Source organism: Phalaenopsis equestris, unplaced genomic scaffold, assembly GCF_001263595.1.
Source record: "Phalaenopsis equestris unplaced genomic scaffold, ASM126359v1 Scaffold000094, whole genome shotgun sequence".
In the NCBI taxonomy this organism is placed as follows: domain Eukaryota; kingdom Viridiplantae; phylum Streptophyta; class Magnoliopsida; order Asparagales; family Orchidaceae; genus Phalaenopsis; species Phalaenopsis equestris.
The window spans coordinates 7,054,188-7,071,458 of record NW_018164536.1 but is presented as its reverse complement, the minus strand read 5'-3'; the positions used below and the strand labels follow the sequence as shown (position 1 = coordinate 7,071,458).

At 33.3% G+C, this 17,271-nt stretch overlaps 2 protein-coding genes across 9 annotated transcripts in view; one reads left to right on the top strand and one right to left on the bottom strand.

Moving 5' to 3' along the window:
- Window positions 1–6,964, top strand: part of LOC110020148 (small RNA degrading nuclease 5-like) — a 112,642-nt gene extending 105,678 nt beyond the window's left edge. For 3 of the 7 annotated variants that reach the window (XM_020718145.1, XM_020718144.1, XM_020718142.1), the window contains 4 exons: window positions 4,282–4,463; window positions 4,786–5,081; window positions 6,569–6,727; window positions 6,816–6,964. In XM_020718145.1, the coding sequence (XP_020573804.1) occupies window positions 4,282–4,463; window positions 4,786–5,081; window positions 6,569–6,698 (608 nt within the window). In that variant the 3' untranslated portion in view covers window positions 6,699–6,727; window positions 6,816–6,964. Of the gene's footprint in view, window positions 1–4,281; window positions 4,518–4,785; window positions 5,082–6,568; window positions 6,728–6,815 lie in introns of those variants that run through there. The other 4 variants (XM_020718143.1, XM_020718147.1, XM_020718148.1 and 1 more) reach the window with 4 other exon arrangements.
- A 1,826-nt stretch (window positions 6,965–8,790) lies between these two features.
- On the bottom strand, window positions 8,791–16,202 carry LOC110020251 (MKI67 FHA domain-interacting nucleolar phosphoprotein). Of its 2 annotated transcripts, none has more exons than XM_020718283.1 (9): window positions 15,973–16,202; window positions 15,282–15,388; window positions 14,880–14,991; window positions 14,741–14,796; window positions 11,836–11,883; window positions 11,640–11,737; window positions 10,859–10,928; window positions 10,653–10,763; window positions 8,791–9,006 (listed from the first exon to the last, which is right to left on the bottom strand). In XM_020718283.1, the coding sequence occupies exons 2-9, from the start codon at window positions 15,378–15,380 to the stop codon at window positions 8,947–8,949; spliced, it is 654 nt and encodes a 217-aa protein (XP_020573942.1). In that variant the 5' UTR covers window positions 15,381–15,388; window positions 15,973–16,202; the 3' UTR covers window positions 8,791–8,946. The 2 variants fall into 2 exon arrangements, with proteins under 2 accessions (XP_020573942.1, XP_020573941.1); XM_020718282.1 differs by having other exon boundaries at window positions 8,792–9,006; window positions 15,282–15,411.
- Window positions 16,203–17,271: the final 1,069 nt, after the last annotated feature.

The following is a 17,271-nucleotide window of genomic DNA, read 5'->3' as shown; positions in this document are numbered from 1 at the left end:
ATTTTTTGGGATAAAACAATCTACAGAAGAGACAGGGTAGCGAACAATCCACCTTTTATTTTACATAAGGAAAAATAAATTGCAAATTGGAAGACTAGTTGGAATCGGAAGAAATAAGAATTTAGATAACGATTGAGAGATTAGTGGACTTACACTTAGATCCCTTAAGCTTTGAATGAATTTAAAATTCAATTCTGGTTTTGAAGCACACTTCACAACTCTTTTGCCAAAGCTATAGGTTTACCCTTTAGGTTTTAGGAGTCTGATGATGAGCGAAGCTTAATCTAAAGATGTTTGAGGGTTAGTTGAAAGGACACTTAACTGAGGTTAGACACTTTAGAACCACTTCAGGCCCAAACTAAAGTGTAGGCTTCCTAAGTCTTAGAAGCACACCTTGAGAGAGTTTATCATCCTAATGTTCAAATGATCCTAAGAAGCCAGACATCTGACCCCAGTTCATGAGATAACTAAGACACTAGGTACGAAGGTGCACTAGATTGTGATTTATGACTGATTTATTTAGATTAAATAATGAAATTCTTACCTTAACTTGACCAAAACTGAAACTCAATGCTCCGGGATTTGAGTTTGTCTTACACTCAAATCCTCCTGATAATTGAAGACATTCCAATATCACATATGAATTTTCTATTCTTGGTCCTTTATGTGTGATATTGTATTTTCATTTATTTGTTTATCTTTTTCCTATGATTTACCTATTTCTGTTAAGTCCTTTTTCAGGTCATACTTTCCTCTTTTACACAGCGCATACTAGCTAAACTTAAAGGAGCAATGAACCTCTCTGGTGTACCGTTTTAATTTACATTACAACATTTTATTTTAAAGCATGTTATATTGTTTTCATAGTCTGTTATACTATTTTCTTAGCATGCTATACTGTCTTTTCTTTCTACTGTACACTATACTGCTCTTTTCTGTTATATTGCATGCTTAGTTACTTTGATACGCTATGCCTTAGTTTAGAATAACCTAGTGGTTAAGTGTATTTTCAAAACTAAAATTAAACCGGGAGGTGCTACTACGAAGAGCCTGGAGCGAGTATCGTGAACAGCACGACGATGAACAACTTTAAGGTGGATCTACAACAACAAAACATATGCACATCACCTCATCTTCACATCACATGAACACATTCACATCACCTATTATTATCTTTAGTTTAAATAACAACCCATAGGATCATTTTTTAGGTTTTTTGTACAACTTTTAATTATAAGTCCTAACGTTTTAGGATTCCGAGGTTACCGTACGGTATGGTGTAAATCCTTCTGTCTTTTAGGCTATTTGCACAGTCTGACGTTGTGCAAACATAAGTCCTAAATCTTAAATAATTTGCAGGATTGAAATATCAAATAATCATCACTTCAAAGACATAAAGCCGAATATTAGGATAGTTGGGAGTTCACTGGGTTTTTTTTCCCAGATCTGTGACGTCCCCTACTCTTTTTTCCCTTGGATTCCTTAAATAATTGTTCATATTTTCTTTTCAATCATTCCTATTTGATTTTCCCATGTTCAATCGTGAAAACATAAACTTTGAAATCTTGAAAACAAAACCACCTGATCTTAATCGAGAGTTTTCTTAAATGACTTCCAGTTATTTAAGATATAATTAACTATAGGGGCTTGCCGCTATAGGGAATTAGGAACACAGATAAAATAAACCTTATTTAATCCTCGAATTAGGTATGGGAACTTGTCGGCAAGTAAACTTATCTAATCCTCGTATTAGGTATGGGAACTTGTCAGCAAGTAAGACAATTTCGCAGACCGAACGGATGTCACAAATTCTTTAGTTTAGGTGATTGAATCCTTATTACAAGTGATATTTATCCTTCGGGATAAGTGTTTTACTTGTAGTATCGTATTCACTCGTCTAAACTATTTAAAATGTGGGGCCAGTTTGGTCTCACATATTTTAAATTAAAATGTTGCTTTGAAAATTAAAAAAAAAATCTCACCTATTTTAAATTAAAATGTTGCTTTGAAAATTTAAAAAAAAAAGGGGGTTATATTCATATTTTAATTATTTTTAAAATCACAAAAATTATTACCTTTTTCAAATCATAAAGTTATTTCAAGTTATAAAGTTAAATAAAAGATTTTTAAAAGATATTAAAATAAAAAATAAAACGGCCGATAGGGGGTTGTTAAGCTTTCCCACCATATTAAAAAGGCATGCATGACTGGTGTCATAAGATATCTTAAACAAAGGATCTTGAAACTCACCAAGTTTAATAAAGTGTGATAACCCTTCACACCTACATGAGAATATATGTAGAGATTCATTTGTCACGTTCGAATAATGCATGCGAGTACTTATATTATTGCACAACGACTGTTCCTGGCATTTTATCTTTGCATGCAATGACGATGTTTGTTGGCAAGGTGATAAGAATGCGGCGAGCCAAGCACTCAACCTCCTTTTTTTTTTCCTCCCCTTTTCTCCTTTTTTAATGCTATTTCAATCACGTGTTAAGAAGGTCAATGATGGAAAAGAGTTTCTATTTGGTTGAGATTAGGTGGATAGATTGTGATATTAGAGTCAACCCAAACCACAATAAGAAAAGAAAATATTATTACTAGACCTCACATATAGACGTACAAAGAACCAACTGGAATAGGAATTAATAACAATCAAAACACCAAAAATTAAAAGTAGCAACTGACACAATACAAACACTCAATGAGAGTGGATCGTTGGGTGGTGGTGGTTGTTGGCAAGGATTTGAAAGGTGGCATAAAGGTGGAAAAGTAAGTTGGCAAGCAGACAATAGCAGTTTCCCCCATGCCAAACAGCAAGTAGGCAATCCGGTGACGATGCGACGACTGTCCGGGTAGGTAGCAGCAAGGGGGAAGGGTGGAAAAGGTGGCACTTTCATGGAGGGTGCAGCTGGAAGCTGGGGGAGGCTGTGAGGAAGTCTGGGAAGGGGCGGCAGTCGATTGAGAGGGCTTTGTGGGCTGCTCGGAGGATGGCAGTAAGGTTGGCGGCTGGCTAGAGTCGATAGCAGCCAGGATGGAGGGCTGGAATAGCGATGGAGGATGCGGTGAGCTGCCGGACAGCCAAAGGAAGGTGCCCCTGGATGGGGGCAGCAAGAAAACTAGCTGGACAACGAGAAAGCCACAGGAAAACAGCAAAAGGATTGCTGTCAGTGCAGTCTGCAGCAAGAGGAATGCGAGGCAGCGAAGCAGTAGAGTTGCGGAGGAGTTAGAGAAGGGTAAACACCACTTGGAGACAAATTACAGCCAAAATGCCACTATGAAAAGGTCAAAATAGAAGAATGGGTGCTCGGTCGTAGAATGGGAACGATAGACGGGACGGTTGATTCAATTATGAAAATGAAAAATTTTGAAGGTTTGAAATAGTTTGTATACATTTTAACTAATTAATAAAATTAGTTATTATTGAAATTGAACGTGATTACACCTGTTAACCACATAGCAGTTAATTCCACCAATTATTTTGCATTTTGTTTTTTTTTTTTGCTATTATTATTATTTTTTAATGCCAACATTCTCTCGTTTCTTTTATATCTCGTAGATCATATTCACTATAACTTCTATCTTAGCATGTCCTACGTGAACCTATGTCCCTTTCACCGCCATTAGTATCTTTTCTTCAAATATATCTCTTGACAAATTATATCTTCAAAATTACCTTCCAATTCAACTTCAGGAGTACAAGCATTTGTTATATTTATGGTGTTCTCACAGTGATAATGAAATTTAACAAACACCCAAGGAAAATCAATTACTATTACTGAATTCAAAATTCGAAATTAAAAAAAAAAAAAAAACTTCATGAAAATCTGGAATTATAACAAAACAACAATACAACACTAAAATTTGAGTTGGATCTAAGGTGTAGTTGGTGTTGCCAGTTAGGATTTGGATCTCCGGGGTGGTGGCAAGGGGCGGCTAGCAAGTTGGAAACAATCATAGAAGGGGTTGTACTGGGTGGCAACAACAAGGAGGGAAGGGTTTTGGCAAGGTGGCAGCAAGAGGAAGTGGCGAGGGTGAAGGGAATGAATACAGGAGAGAGTCGAGGAAGGGCGCGGAATACATACCACATGGAGACCAACAACCGGAGCATCACTTGGAATCCTAGAATATTGCCCTTGAAAGGGAAAAGGAGATGTCAACGGTTGGCCCAAAGCAGATCACATAAATACCAAATCTTAAACATCAATGAAACATTTAAATAGACCTATTAGTAATATATCTCTTTTTTGCTTATTTACATATTCTTTTCTTGTATAGGACCACAGTTTGGCACTCATCCATTTATTGGTCGTAAGAAGTTGGTTTCTGTCTTGCATGAAAGCGGCAGCACGTGCTCTCTTGTTGATAATTTGTTCATAGTAAAGAGATATTCTGATGGATCATGCAACGCCATCCCTGTTTCTTCAGATGATGAGGCTCTTTCTAGAACCATGAAGGAGGTTTTTTTTATTATTCAACTTGCCAATTACTTTACACCATTCGTCTTATTCTTGGTAGTTGTTTCATTCCTCTTTTTTCTGGGGGTGCGAATTTACATACATAGCACACAATTCTCATGTATTTATACATCTAACGCCTAAACTTTCATATTTACACATGTAACATTGAAATATTTATTGTCTCATCAGAAATAGCACTATTACATAAGAAGAATTGTGGTGTATGTATGTAAATATGCAAGTTTAGGTGGTAGACATGTAACCACATAAGAATTGTGTGCTAGGTTTGTAAATTTACCCCTTTGTTTCGTTTTCACTTCAGATAAAAAAGGAAAAAGTCAAGTTCATTTGGACCAGGTTTTCAGGATTGGATTCATATTACCAGATGCAAGCAGAGGATCCAGGGAAGCTTGGCTGTAGAGTTGCTCAAACAATTTCGTTGCGTACTTGTAGTAGCAAGTCGTCTGAGGAAGATATGAAACATGGCATGTTAAATGTTAAGATCAGGGATATTCTTTCTCAGATTGACGGAAGAATCCAAAAGCTCTATAATGAGTTACCTTCTAATGCTTTGTTTATTGTATGCACTGGACATGGAGATACAGCTAGTGTGCAAAGGTATGCATTTTGCCATTTTGTCATATTTATTTTTCGGTTTGCCCTTACATTCATTTTATATTATTTTGGAAATAGTTGGCACAAGTAAAACCATGCATCCTTCAAGTACATTGAGGTGTGAATTTGTGAAATCATTATTTTTTTCCCTTAAGCTCTGGATATGTAGAAGAAGATATTTGGTCAGCGCATGAATAATGATATACCCACTCCCCCTTTTAAATATTTATATTTCAGTAAACGCTTAGGTACTTCATATTTAACCCTTGCCCTCCCCAAACACGATCACCATGCTGACTTGAGTCTTAGGGTTAGTGTTTGTAGAGATCGCCTATCTCTCGAATTGTAAGTGTTGAGAGAGGTCACCTACCTCTTGAATTGTAGATGCATATCTTTATGTATTTGGGTTGTGTTGTTTTGTTGATGAAATAAAATATTTATCTATCCTAATTTCTTTGAAAAATCAACTAATTCATATCACCATACGACTCCTAAAGTGGCTGCCCAGACTAACCTTTGTTGCTCATAATTGGCTGACTCAAAGAGTCATAAATATAACTTTCTCTGGTAAAGGTAATTATCTATCTGCATATTCAATGTTTATAAAATTAGCTAATCCTCACCTTCCGGTCTCCGTACGTCATTGCTCCATCTTTTTCTCTGTTGTTAGGGCACTTCTGAAACTATTTTGGTTATTTTCTCCTTTATGCTTCATTTGCTAAGGGGTCATTTCAGACCACTTTTTTTTCCTTTTTTTTCCTTATATTTTATTTTCTTTATAAGTTGATTTAAAACAAAATATGTTTGATATTATGATTATTTTTTAAAATAATAAAAACATGTATAAACTATTTTAATTGTTTAAAAATGACTTCTTTTTAAAATAAAAATATAAAAATATACTAAATAATTATAAAATTAAAAATGATCCCAAACAGACACTAAGTTTTATGTAAGCTCTTTGTTTCGTTTGAGGCGGCGGTATGGTGGCGCATCACAATTTTTCCTATTAGCAGAACTATATTTTGTCTGCTTTCTCGAAAGCTGCAGATGAAAGTTGTGTTCTCTCACCAGACCTGACTGCCTACAGCAGTTGCTAGAAAACTACAGTATACTTTTTCAACAAAAAAACAAATAAATAGATAAATTTTTTAATAGTCACCGTAGCTTTTTAAACAACAGCTTCTTCTTCAACAATTTCACAGCTAGTTCTTCAAACAAGCTATAGCCGCCCCAAACTTTAACTCCATTAGTAATTTTCGGTCATATGGATATTGAGAGCATGCTTGTCTTCATTTACAGAGCTGTCATGAACCAGATGATACTGCATGAAATAGCAAGTTCTTATTTTATTAACACGAAATTCCCATAAGGTTTTTAGCATCTGATAATTTCTCTAAGCAAACAAGAAATATAATGCATTTGTCTTCAACCTCCGTTACCTGTTCTGATTTAACCATCATCTCATTGTCTCTTACTTCTCATTTAAGATTGAGAAAGATACTTAGAGAGAACTGCAACTCGGGGATTCACCGCGAGGATATATTGCAAGCTCTAGAACAGCTTCAAGTCGGCGCAGAGAAGGCTTTGTGTTTTGTTACTGTTAAACACTTTACTTGACAGGTTACCTTGATCTTTTCTGTTATTAGGTATCCATAAGTTTTTTTTGGACATTGATTCAGTGACTTCATGATTTTTTCTACCAGCATCTGAAGCTTGAAAATTCTTTTTCTGCAGGGTGCAGGGGAACTGCTGATTTCATTATTTTCTGGCCTGTTTATGAAGCTTTTCTGTTCAAATGTGTTTGTGAAGGATATGCAGGAATTATTTATACCATCATTTTTTGGCAAGGATTTGAAGTTTCATAGTGAAATTTTTTTGAGGTAGTGAAGTTCTTCCTGCTGTAAACTCAGCACAAAATTCTTATATATATATATATATATATTATTTTTTAAAAATATATATATATAATCTTATTATTTATACCTTCTACTTCTTTTTGAGGTAGTGAAAAAGATGTCTTTTTTCACAAATAAAATCAATGAAAACAAAATAATAATTTTTTTTATTATTATTTTTAAACAAAACTTTTATGCAATACGCATTTGTTATGCTCCTCGTATGAGCAGCTGCTAAGGCAGCAGAAAAAAATGATCATTGTACCTGATAAAAATTACCAATGACTATGATAACAAGTCACTGATCATCTATGTATTTAGGGCTGTTAAAATGGCTCGTTGTTCCCGAACAGCTCTTGTTCGGCTCGTTCACTAAGTTAACGAGCCGAACACGAACAACACAAACAAATACGGCTCTCGAACAGGCTCGCGAACAACACGAACAAATATTTGTTCGTTTGTGTTCGGCTCGTTTTGGCTTGAAATACTACTAATCTTTGATGAGTCGTATTTTTAAAAAATTTAATTGACTACAATGCTATAAGATTTATAATCAATTAAAAATATTAATAAAAAATAGAGTAAAAATTATTAAATTAGATTCAAATGATGTTTTAAATTTTGTTCCAATCCTTAACATCTTATGGCTAGGTGATTAGGATTGTTAAAATGACTTTTTGTTCGTGAACGACTTGTGTTTGGCTATCTAAGAAGACGAGCCGAACACGAACACACTTTTTGAACTTGAAATATAAATGAGCCGAACAAGGCTCGTGTTTGGCTCACCCATATGTATTAATAGTTTTAAGGGGCATTTAAATATATACCACACAATTCTTATTTTATTACATATTTGACACATGAACTTTGAAATTTACATGCAAATAATTTAAGTATTCAATATCATATCAAAAATATTATTTTTATTAGTTTTTTAACAGATTAATATATATTTTCATGTATAAATTTACAACACTGATGTGTTATAAATATAATTTCAAAATTTTTGGTGTTAAATATGTAAATTAAAAAGAGTTGTATGCAAATTTTCCTAGGGTGTTTGCTTATATACCATCCAATTTCTATGTATTTGCATATCCAATACCTATACTTTATTGTTTATATTTATACCACTCATTTTTTTTATATTACAAAAAATACAATTAATTTTATATTTAAATGCGTGGGAATTTAGACTTAGTGGTATGTTAAGTGTTCTAATAATTAAATAGAGTAAACAAGTGGTTTGACGAGAAGATTTAAATTTACAGTAACACTTGGAATGATGACAGTCGATTTCGAGCTCAAGTTGAGCTGAACTCGACTTACAATCGGCTCGAACAAAATTCAATCCAAAATTTTGACTCATAACTCAGCCAGTTTATTTCAATCCAGACCTCGATTAACAATCTTTAAGCTAAATTCATTAAATTCATAATCCTAACATCTTTCCGATATCAATCCAAATGCTAAAATTCGAATCAATTTTCGACGATCGTCGAGCTAAATTCACAGCCCTAATACTATTCCCATGCTTCATAAGAAAAGCAGCTAAAATCTAATTATAAAATACATTAAAAAGTACCATTAATTATTAAAGAAGAGCAACAAAATTGTCAAATCCATCCAAAGACCATAAATTCATTAAATTCATAATCCTAACATCTTTCCGATATCAATCCAAATGCTAAAATTCGAATCAATTTTCGACGATCGTCGAGCTAAATTCACAGCCCTAATACTATCCCCATGCTTCATAAGAAAAGCATCTAAAATCTAATTATAAAATACATTAAGAAGTACCATCCAAAGACCACTATCCAAAGACCACTATCATAAATTGTTTTGATCTTCAAAAAATTATAATTAAAAAAAGAGAATAAATTAATATTGAATCTTCTTGCTTAATTAAACATTTCATTTTAAGTCCAAAAACAATTTCTAATAACAAGATAAACCCTATGAATGCCTTACTCCTCTTCCTCATCAGTAAATTTGATCCTCTTATTTTCTGTTTGAACAAGACCCACCTGTATTACAGGAGAAAATGAATAAATAAAGGCATAAACAAAAAAAAAAATGTATAGGAATTGAGTGGTATCTATATGATGTGTAAATACAAGGAATTGGATGTTATGCATGTAAATGTCCCTACAAAGATTTCAGCCTAATAAAAAAACAGAGCAATCAAAACAACAGGTCAGAACTTAATCACTAATAGGTGTCAATAACTAATCAAACCAACATGGTATTGCATCAAAACATGTGGTTTCGATGAACTTGTTGAGACATACAAACTTTGGGTAATTAAATCATAAATCCAAAGTAATTAAGCTCACAAGTTTTTAATTATAGAAATGTCAAAAGCTCAGACTAAAATTTTTTTGGCTTATTCAGCACTAAGATTTACTGGAAAACAATGTAGGACAAGAACTGTTTTCAAAACAAAATGACAGTGATTTTTATATACTAACCATTCAAAACATTAAATATAACATTTTAACCACCCAAACTTAAACATTTTACATTTCAATCGCCAAACCATTCAAAACATTAAATATAACATTTTAACCACACAAACTTAAACATTTTACATTTCAATCGCCCTGGTATTGCATCAAAACATGTGGTTTCGATGAACTTTTTAAGACATACAAACTTTTGGTAATTAAATCATAAATCCAAATTAATTAAGCTCACAAGTTTTTAACTATAGAAATGTCAAAAGCTCAGACTAAAATTTTTTTGGCTTATTCAGCACTAAGATTTACTGGAAAACAATGTAGGACAAGAACTGTTTTCAAAACAAAATGACAGTGATTTTTATATACTAACCATTCAAAACATTAAATATAACATTTTAACCACACAAACTTAAACATTTTACATTTCAATCGCCAAAAAGCTTAAATGAGTGGGTAACTAGGAGTGGCTGTAATGAAAAATACAAAGTTTTGGGTGGTTGAAATGCCAATTTTTAAATTTTGAGAGGTTAGAATGATATATTTAATGTATTGGGTGGTTGGTATGTAAGAACCTCAATAACAAAATGCTTTATGGTTTGGGCAAAGGTTTTCATGTGTTCCCAATTACATTTTGACGTGTTGGTAGTCTGTAAAAGTATATTAATCCTTTTTTTAAATTATTTTTCCATTTCAGAATTTGAATGACCCCTTAACCAAATTACTCGTAACGGTGTGATTCTAAAAGCAAAAGCAGCATAGTTTCAGTCAACAATAAATCAACTTCAAATCATGGAACTAGATTAAAAAATAGGTGCCAGTACATACACACCACGCAATTCCTATGTGTTAACATATCTATCACATAATTTTGTTTTCCCATTTATAGCACTCAAATCTTTCACATCACATAAAAAATACCACTATTTAAAATTTTCAACGGTGAAATACACCTTTAATGCATAGGTAAGGTTGCATGTAAAAATTGAGTTTAAGTGTTAGATATGTAAATACATAAGAATTGAGTGGCATCTATATAAATCTTTACTAAAAACAATTTGTGACATGTTGCACTCGGAAACCAAGGTATCATGAAAAAAATGGCAATTCAGCAACATTTGAACCAACCTTATTTCCAAGGCCATGTAGTCCGAGCTTATGATCAATAGTTGGCTTCAAAAATGAAAAAGGGGAAAAATAATAATTACACTTACAAAGTCAGGACATTCATATTCGATACCAGCATCCTTTATGCGTTTGCGCCGTTTCGCATCACGCTTCAAAATTCCTTGCACCAAATTCTGATGTTGTTTTGCGGTTCTGTCCTGCAAAACAGGTGCAAGAAGACATTAAACATTTAGCACTTTGAATGAAGAGGCTTTAATAGAAAGTTCTCATCCACATAAATAAGTATAGTTACCTTGTTATGCCTCCACCTTTCGATATCTGTCCACTTGTGTGGGTTATGGACCTTACCCACACCTTTCCACCTGCGAGCAGAAGAAATACAGAAGATGAAATATTGAAATTTTGATAGACTTGTCCAGAAATGAAATTAAAGAGGCCAACGAACAGTGACAGTTGAATTGCATTGTAGCATATGATGTGCAAATATAGGCAATAAGGCAGTTTGGCCTTCCAATTTCAAGGGAGAGAGTTGGGACTCAAATTCAATTTTCAGTAACTAAGTTACTAGATAAACTCATAACGGCTAAAAAAAAGGATTATTTACAAACATACAACTCAATTCTTTTGTGTTTACATATCTAGCACCTAAACTTCAATTTGTACATATATGCTACCTTAACTATAGATGAAAAGGTGTATTTCAATTTAGAACTAAAATTGTGGTATTTTTATGTGATATGAAAGATTTGGGTGTTATAAATGAAATAAACAAAGTTTAGGCGTTAGATATGTAAATATATTGAATTGGGTGGCATGTATGTAAATGCCCCAAAAAAGATATTTAATTTCTAGGCAAACAAGAAATAAACTAGTCACTGGAGCAATCAAACAATGACAACAAAAATGTAAATGTTGTTAAATTACTAGATAAGCATAAGTCACTTCCCCAAAATGATAAATAAAGAAATAACAAATTTAATTTTTGCTATCTTCCTACTTTACTCGTATCCACCAAAATCCATCATGTTCGTGATAACAAATTGCTCAGAAGAAATTCAAATAAGGATACTTACAAGTTTGGATGAATTTTTTCTGGAGGAATCAGATGAATCTGAAGGTTGTGCTCAAATAGTAGATAATTATGAATCTCATTAGCCACAACCTTGGCCACCTGCTTTATAGGAAATATTATTGTTGCTTGGTAAACAAAATAGAAAAACTCAAGTAGGGGGGTAAAGTTTTTAAGAATGTGGCCCAAAAAAAGCCTACCGCTGGGTTGTCAAATTCAAGGAAACCATAATGCTTTGATCTTCCAGTCTGAAAATTAAAATAAAAAATGTCAGATTTTGCTATGAAAGGACTAATAAATGACAAATGCTACATAGAACACTCATCATCATCATTAGCCTAATCCAAGTATTTAGATCAAAGTTATGAATCCTATTAAACCCGTTCTTTTGAAAATCATTTCAAAAAAATTTCATCCATGTGGCATTAATTTTACCAAATTTTTCTTCCTACTCTTCTAAAATTATGCATATCAAATTGTCTAACAGATGTATTTTCTACGCAACATTATACATGTACAATAGAATATATCATAATAAAAAGTGAAAGGAAAAAACCAAAGTATAATCTATTATAGAAAATCGAACATAGGAGAAATCATAAAATTAAGTCATCATTTCGCATGGCTCCTGGTTTTCATTTTATTGTCAGATTTATTTGAAGTTGTCTCCTCAGTAATAATTTTTAATATACTTCCTCAGATGAAGTTTCTTTTAAAAAACTTTTGGCAGCATGAAAAAAAAAAAATCAAAACAACGCTAAATTTCTTATTGATTGATTTTCCCGCAACAAAAGCAAATAGAAGGAAGAAATGAAATAAAATCTAAAACATCAAATGATGCATAGGAAAATGTGTGTGTGAGTGGATCAACAAAACACACATTGCAATCAGAAGTTGCCTAAGGAAAACTTTAACATAATAACCATCAAGACTTAGTTATCAATGTAAACTATTATGCCAAATGATAAATATGAAAGAAACCACAGTTAAAAAGAACACAGATGACAAAGTTCAATATAATATTCACAAACTTTATGAACTATAAATAATATGTAGCGATGCATAAACAGACATATGGGGAAAGTGCTCTCAAGTTTGGCCCACATGTTCCCCTAATATGTGTCAAATCAATTCTTACGGTTTTTTATCATATTTCCTACTCTGTGTCATTAAAGAATACGTAAAAACCCGCCTCTATACTTTTTATCAACTGCAACAACAACAACAAGCCTTTATCCTATTAAGTGGGGTCGGTTACATTAATCCGTTTTTCTCTATTGTGTCCTATTGAGTGTCATATTTTCATTTAATTCTAATAAATTAAGATCATTTTTTATACAATATGTCTAAGTTTTTTTAGGTCTGCTTCTATCTTTATTAACATAAGTCGAATTCAAATTATCTACTCTCCTGACTGGATCACCACATGGTCGACATTTATTGTGAGCAAACCATCTAAGATGACTCTCTCTAATCTTGTATTCCACTGGAGCAACACCAACCCTTTCACGGATACATATACTTTGCATTTAGCTCTTGAGAGTCGAAAACCACCTCCATTATAATGTCATGTCAAAAAACCAAATTGATTCTAGAAAATAAATTTTTTTATGTTTTATTGCTCAAAAGATAATTATCAATCTCAATTTCAATGCCAAAGTGATAAATATATAAAAAAAAAATAGCATTTAAATAATACATGAAAGGAGGAATCAATAGATCAGCTTAAATAATATAAGATTTACCAAGATGCATGTGTTAACAGCAAAACATCTAGACATGTACTCTCACGATTTTTTTCCTTAATGCACATCAAATCAATTCTCAAGTTATTTGATCATATGTCTCATTAATATCTCCCTCCCTCCCTCCCTCTCTCCCACGTAAAAACATTGAAAGACTCATAAACTTAAACATTGAATGACTCACAAACCTAATCATCTAATAAATAAGAAAAGTTTGCACTACGGAATCTACTCCATGTGAGCCAAGGTGATCATATTGTGTGCGTGGGGTATGCAAAATCAACCCTTCAAAGCAGCTATTAAAAGTGGAGTGACTAAACCTATCCAGTAATATAATTTTAATAGACAATATGATAACATTGACCTCATCTGGCAAATCTCTTCACAGTAATTGTCGGCATTAAATTTTGGAGAATTAACTTTTTTCCATCATCAGGACTACCAAACACAGCATAAATAAAACATGCCAAACATCCACACGTCTCTAAGAAAAAAAACTTCCACGAAATTACACTAACGAAAAGAATCTTACCATATGGTTAGAATCCATTGCATCTCAAAGCTTTCAGTTAACCGGATAATAACACTCTTTAATAGCCATACATATAAAAAATTATTTATCATATAAAGTCTTTTTCTTAATGTAATCAAAAGTTGCATTAAAAAAACCCACTTTAAACAGCCTAGAAAGACTAGTAAGATAGAATGCAAAATTGCAAGGCAAAGTAAGAATGTCATCAAGACTCTTACTCCATATCTTCAACAACAACAAACTATTCATAGAAGAAAAAAAGGAAACCATGTCGGTGAATCATGATCTAAATTTTAAAAATGGAGGACACCAAAAAGTGGCTACCAATAAGCATAGTTTAAATTTAATCATATTCCAAGGTTCTACAGATCATAATCTATTAATATAGCTAAGCACAGGGCATTAAAGTCGTTGTGGTAAAGTAAAGCAAAGCTTTGCACAAGGATAAAAGTTTTTAATCAATATAACACCTTCCAAAGATAGAATAATCAACCACAAAATCTAGCGATTAGCCATGAAAATACGAGCATCTAAGATATATTAATATAGAAGGAAATCACAGTTTCTCAGAATAAACCATATCCCAAGTCTAACATGTAATTCATTACAAATGAAGGACTGAGTCACTTTCTACCTAAAGAACCAGAAAAAGGTTGAAATTTTATCAAAACTGAAGATGTTTAGACACCAGACATCAATAATATAATAAATGTATTCTAAAAAATAGTTAGTAAAAAAAGGCCTTTTCTTATAACTGATAACCCGTTTTATAAGACAATGAAACCCAAATTCAAGAATAGCACAAACAATTTATAGAAAAAAAACTACCTTTCTATTCCTAGCAATCCTCAATCTCTTCACCTTGCCAAATTGCTTGAAAAAACCTGTAAAATTCAAGCATAAATAGGCAAATAACAATATTATAATGCAAATCCAAAGATGGCCTTCACAAAATTCTTTGCCTCACCTTCCATTTGCTCCTCATAAAATCCGTGAGGTATATGACCAATATATAGAACAGTAGCCTTGTCCTCCACTTCCTTTTCAGGAATTTCCGTAGCCTGCCCCCCTTCCAAAGGCTGTTAGAATCAGGTAAGCACAGTAAGAATAAACCATCACACTCCAATAAGTGAAGTAAAAAGTTAGACTGAAAAAATATACAAAGATTACATACATACAACCTTACTATGCATGAAAATGTGTATTTCACATTTTAAAAGTTAAAATGGTGGTATTTTTAATGTGATATGAAGGATTTGGGCGGCATGAATGTAAAAACCAAAACTTGGGTGTTAAATATGTAAATACATAAGAATTGAGTGGCATGTAAGTAAATGCCCATAAAAAATATTATAGCAAGGGAACATACCAGGAAATCTGAAGATTGCTCCTTTGCGCGTCGAGCAGCAGCTGATTGAGAGGCTTTAATGAGTTTCTTTTTTAGTGATTTTTTGGCCTTTGCACCCATTTTGTTTGCTAGCACGTGGAGGAAGAAAATACTGCAAATGAATTACAGCTAAGAAACATAACATATGCAAATGAAATTATAAAATCATTAAGTTATGACCAAGGCCTCATGGATAAAGTCATCATCTCACATTGTGAAACTAAGGCTTCACTCACTTAAAAAGATCAGTCAGCATCAAAGCCATGTTCTAACAAAACTCTATCCCAATATGATGATATAATATTATCAAGGCTAAGGAAACACATTACACCTAAATATATTATCAAGCAAATTATAATTAACATAAGAAAATGTGTTAAGGTATCAGTTTAACCTAAGAGATGGGGCAGTTCGGTTTGAACAGGACTTGAGCAGGAATTAATGAGGATTTAACCTAAATCCTACCAAACGGCAAAAATTAAAACTTTAAATCCTGCAGGATCATAAATCCCTTTTCTCCTCCGTTCTGCCTTAAATCCCAGATTTAGTAAATCCCGCTGGAAAGTGGATTTACTGGATTTAGAGAAGCTAAAGTGCGCGAAGGAGGACGGGAGGAAGGAAGAGAAAAACGAGGGTTAGTCGGGTGGGAGCGGAGTAGAAAGGGTGGATATACCGGAGTTTTGGAGATCTTTGTAAGCCGCGATCCCGTCGTTGCTTCCCAGCTAGCTCTAGTAGCGACTGTACCGCGATGGTTTCAGGCGATGGTAGGGGGAAGACAGAGCCACCCTGGTTTCAGAATCTTCCTTCTCCTTCGCAAGCTGCTTACCGCTGGTCCCTTCAACGCCCTACGTAAGGCGAAAGGGTTTCGGGGAACCTCTGGAGAGAGCTTTTTTTATTATTTTCTATAAATATTAACCTATTAATAATAGTGGATATTTATGTTACACGAATATAAATAAAGAGATACAGACATTGACATGATATGAAAATAGATGTTTCTATTATTAAAAATATAGGAAACAAAACCCATCAGGCACGACATTGAATGTTACCGTAGCTCACCGCTACGACCTATATGTTCAACTATGGCGGACTACATGATCCACAATTCACATAGTTCCCAACTCCGATCTCTGCGGTACACATACGTTATTGTAGCTCATTACTACAATCTATGTGACCAACCAATGCTCATGAAGCAACTATCTACGACCCACATAGCCAACTAATACCATGACTTTCAACTACATATTTTACGCAAGCTCGTGTTACAGTCATCGTCTATAATATTAATGATGGATTACTGTTTCCATAGCAATCGACTACGGTCTTTGCAACCAGTTACAACGATTATAGTCGAAATATTATTTGACATCAACTTTTAATTTCATCTTCTTTAACTCAGGAGAAGAGTAGGGCATGTGTACTCATCATTATATAGTGAATTATTTCATTTGGCTTGGTCCGTGATATTTTCCCCTTTCAGGGTCTTCCACGTAAGAAATTTTGATGTCTCTACCTCTCTTTAATTACTTATTTGTGTGATGATTTTTTTTAGTGCTAAAATGTTAAGTAATCACTCTATTGTCATGAATTTTTTGACACTCGTCGATTTGGAGTCATATGTGGGAAGCGAAGTCCCATTTGGCATAGTCTTCAAGTTTAAGATGTTGAGCCCCTACTTTATTCTCTAATGATATTCACATCTGACTAGTAAAGGACCTATTTTACACCTCTTGAAGATCATTTTGTTTGCATTATTTGATATGTGTGACAATCATTTTGCAATTTTCAAAGGTCGTTTATGTTAACATTTCAGACATGAGTATGGTGTGATAATAGAATTTAAGTGATAAAGTTTTTCGTGGTTATTTAATGAACCCCATTTAAAGTTATCTTCAAAAGAATAAGTAAAGTAATATTTTGACTAAATCTACTAAAATTGCTTTAAAGACATTCAAAGGTTGCAAAA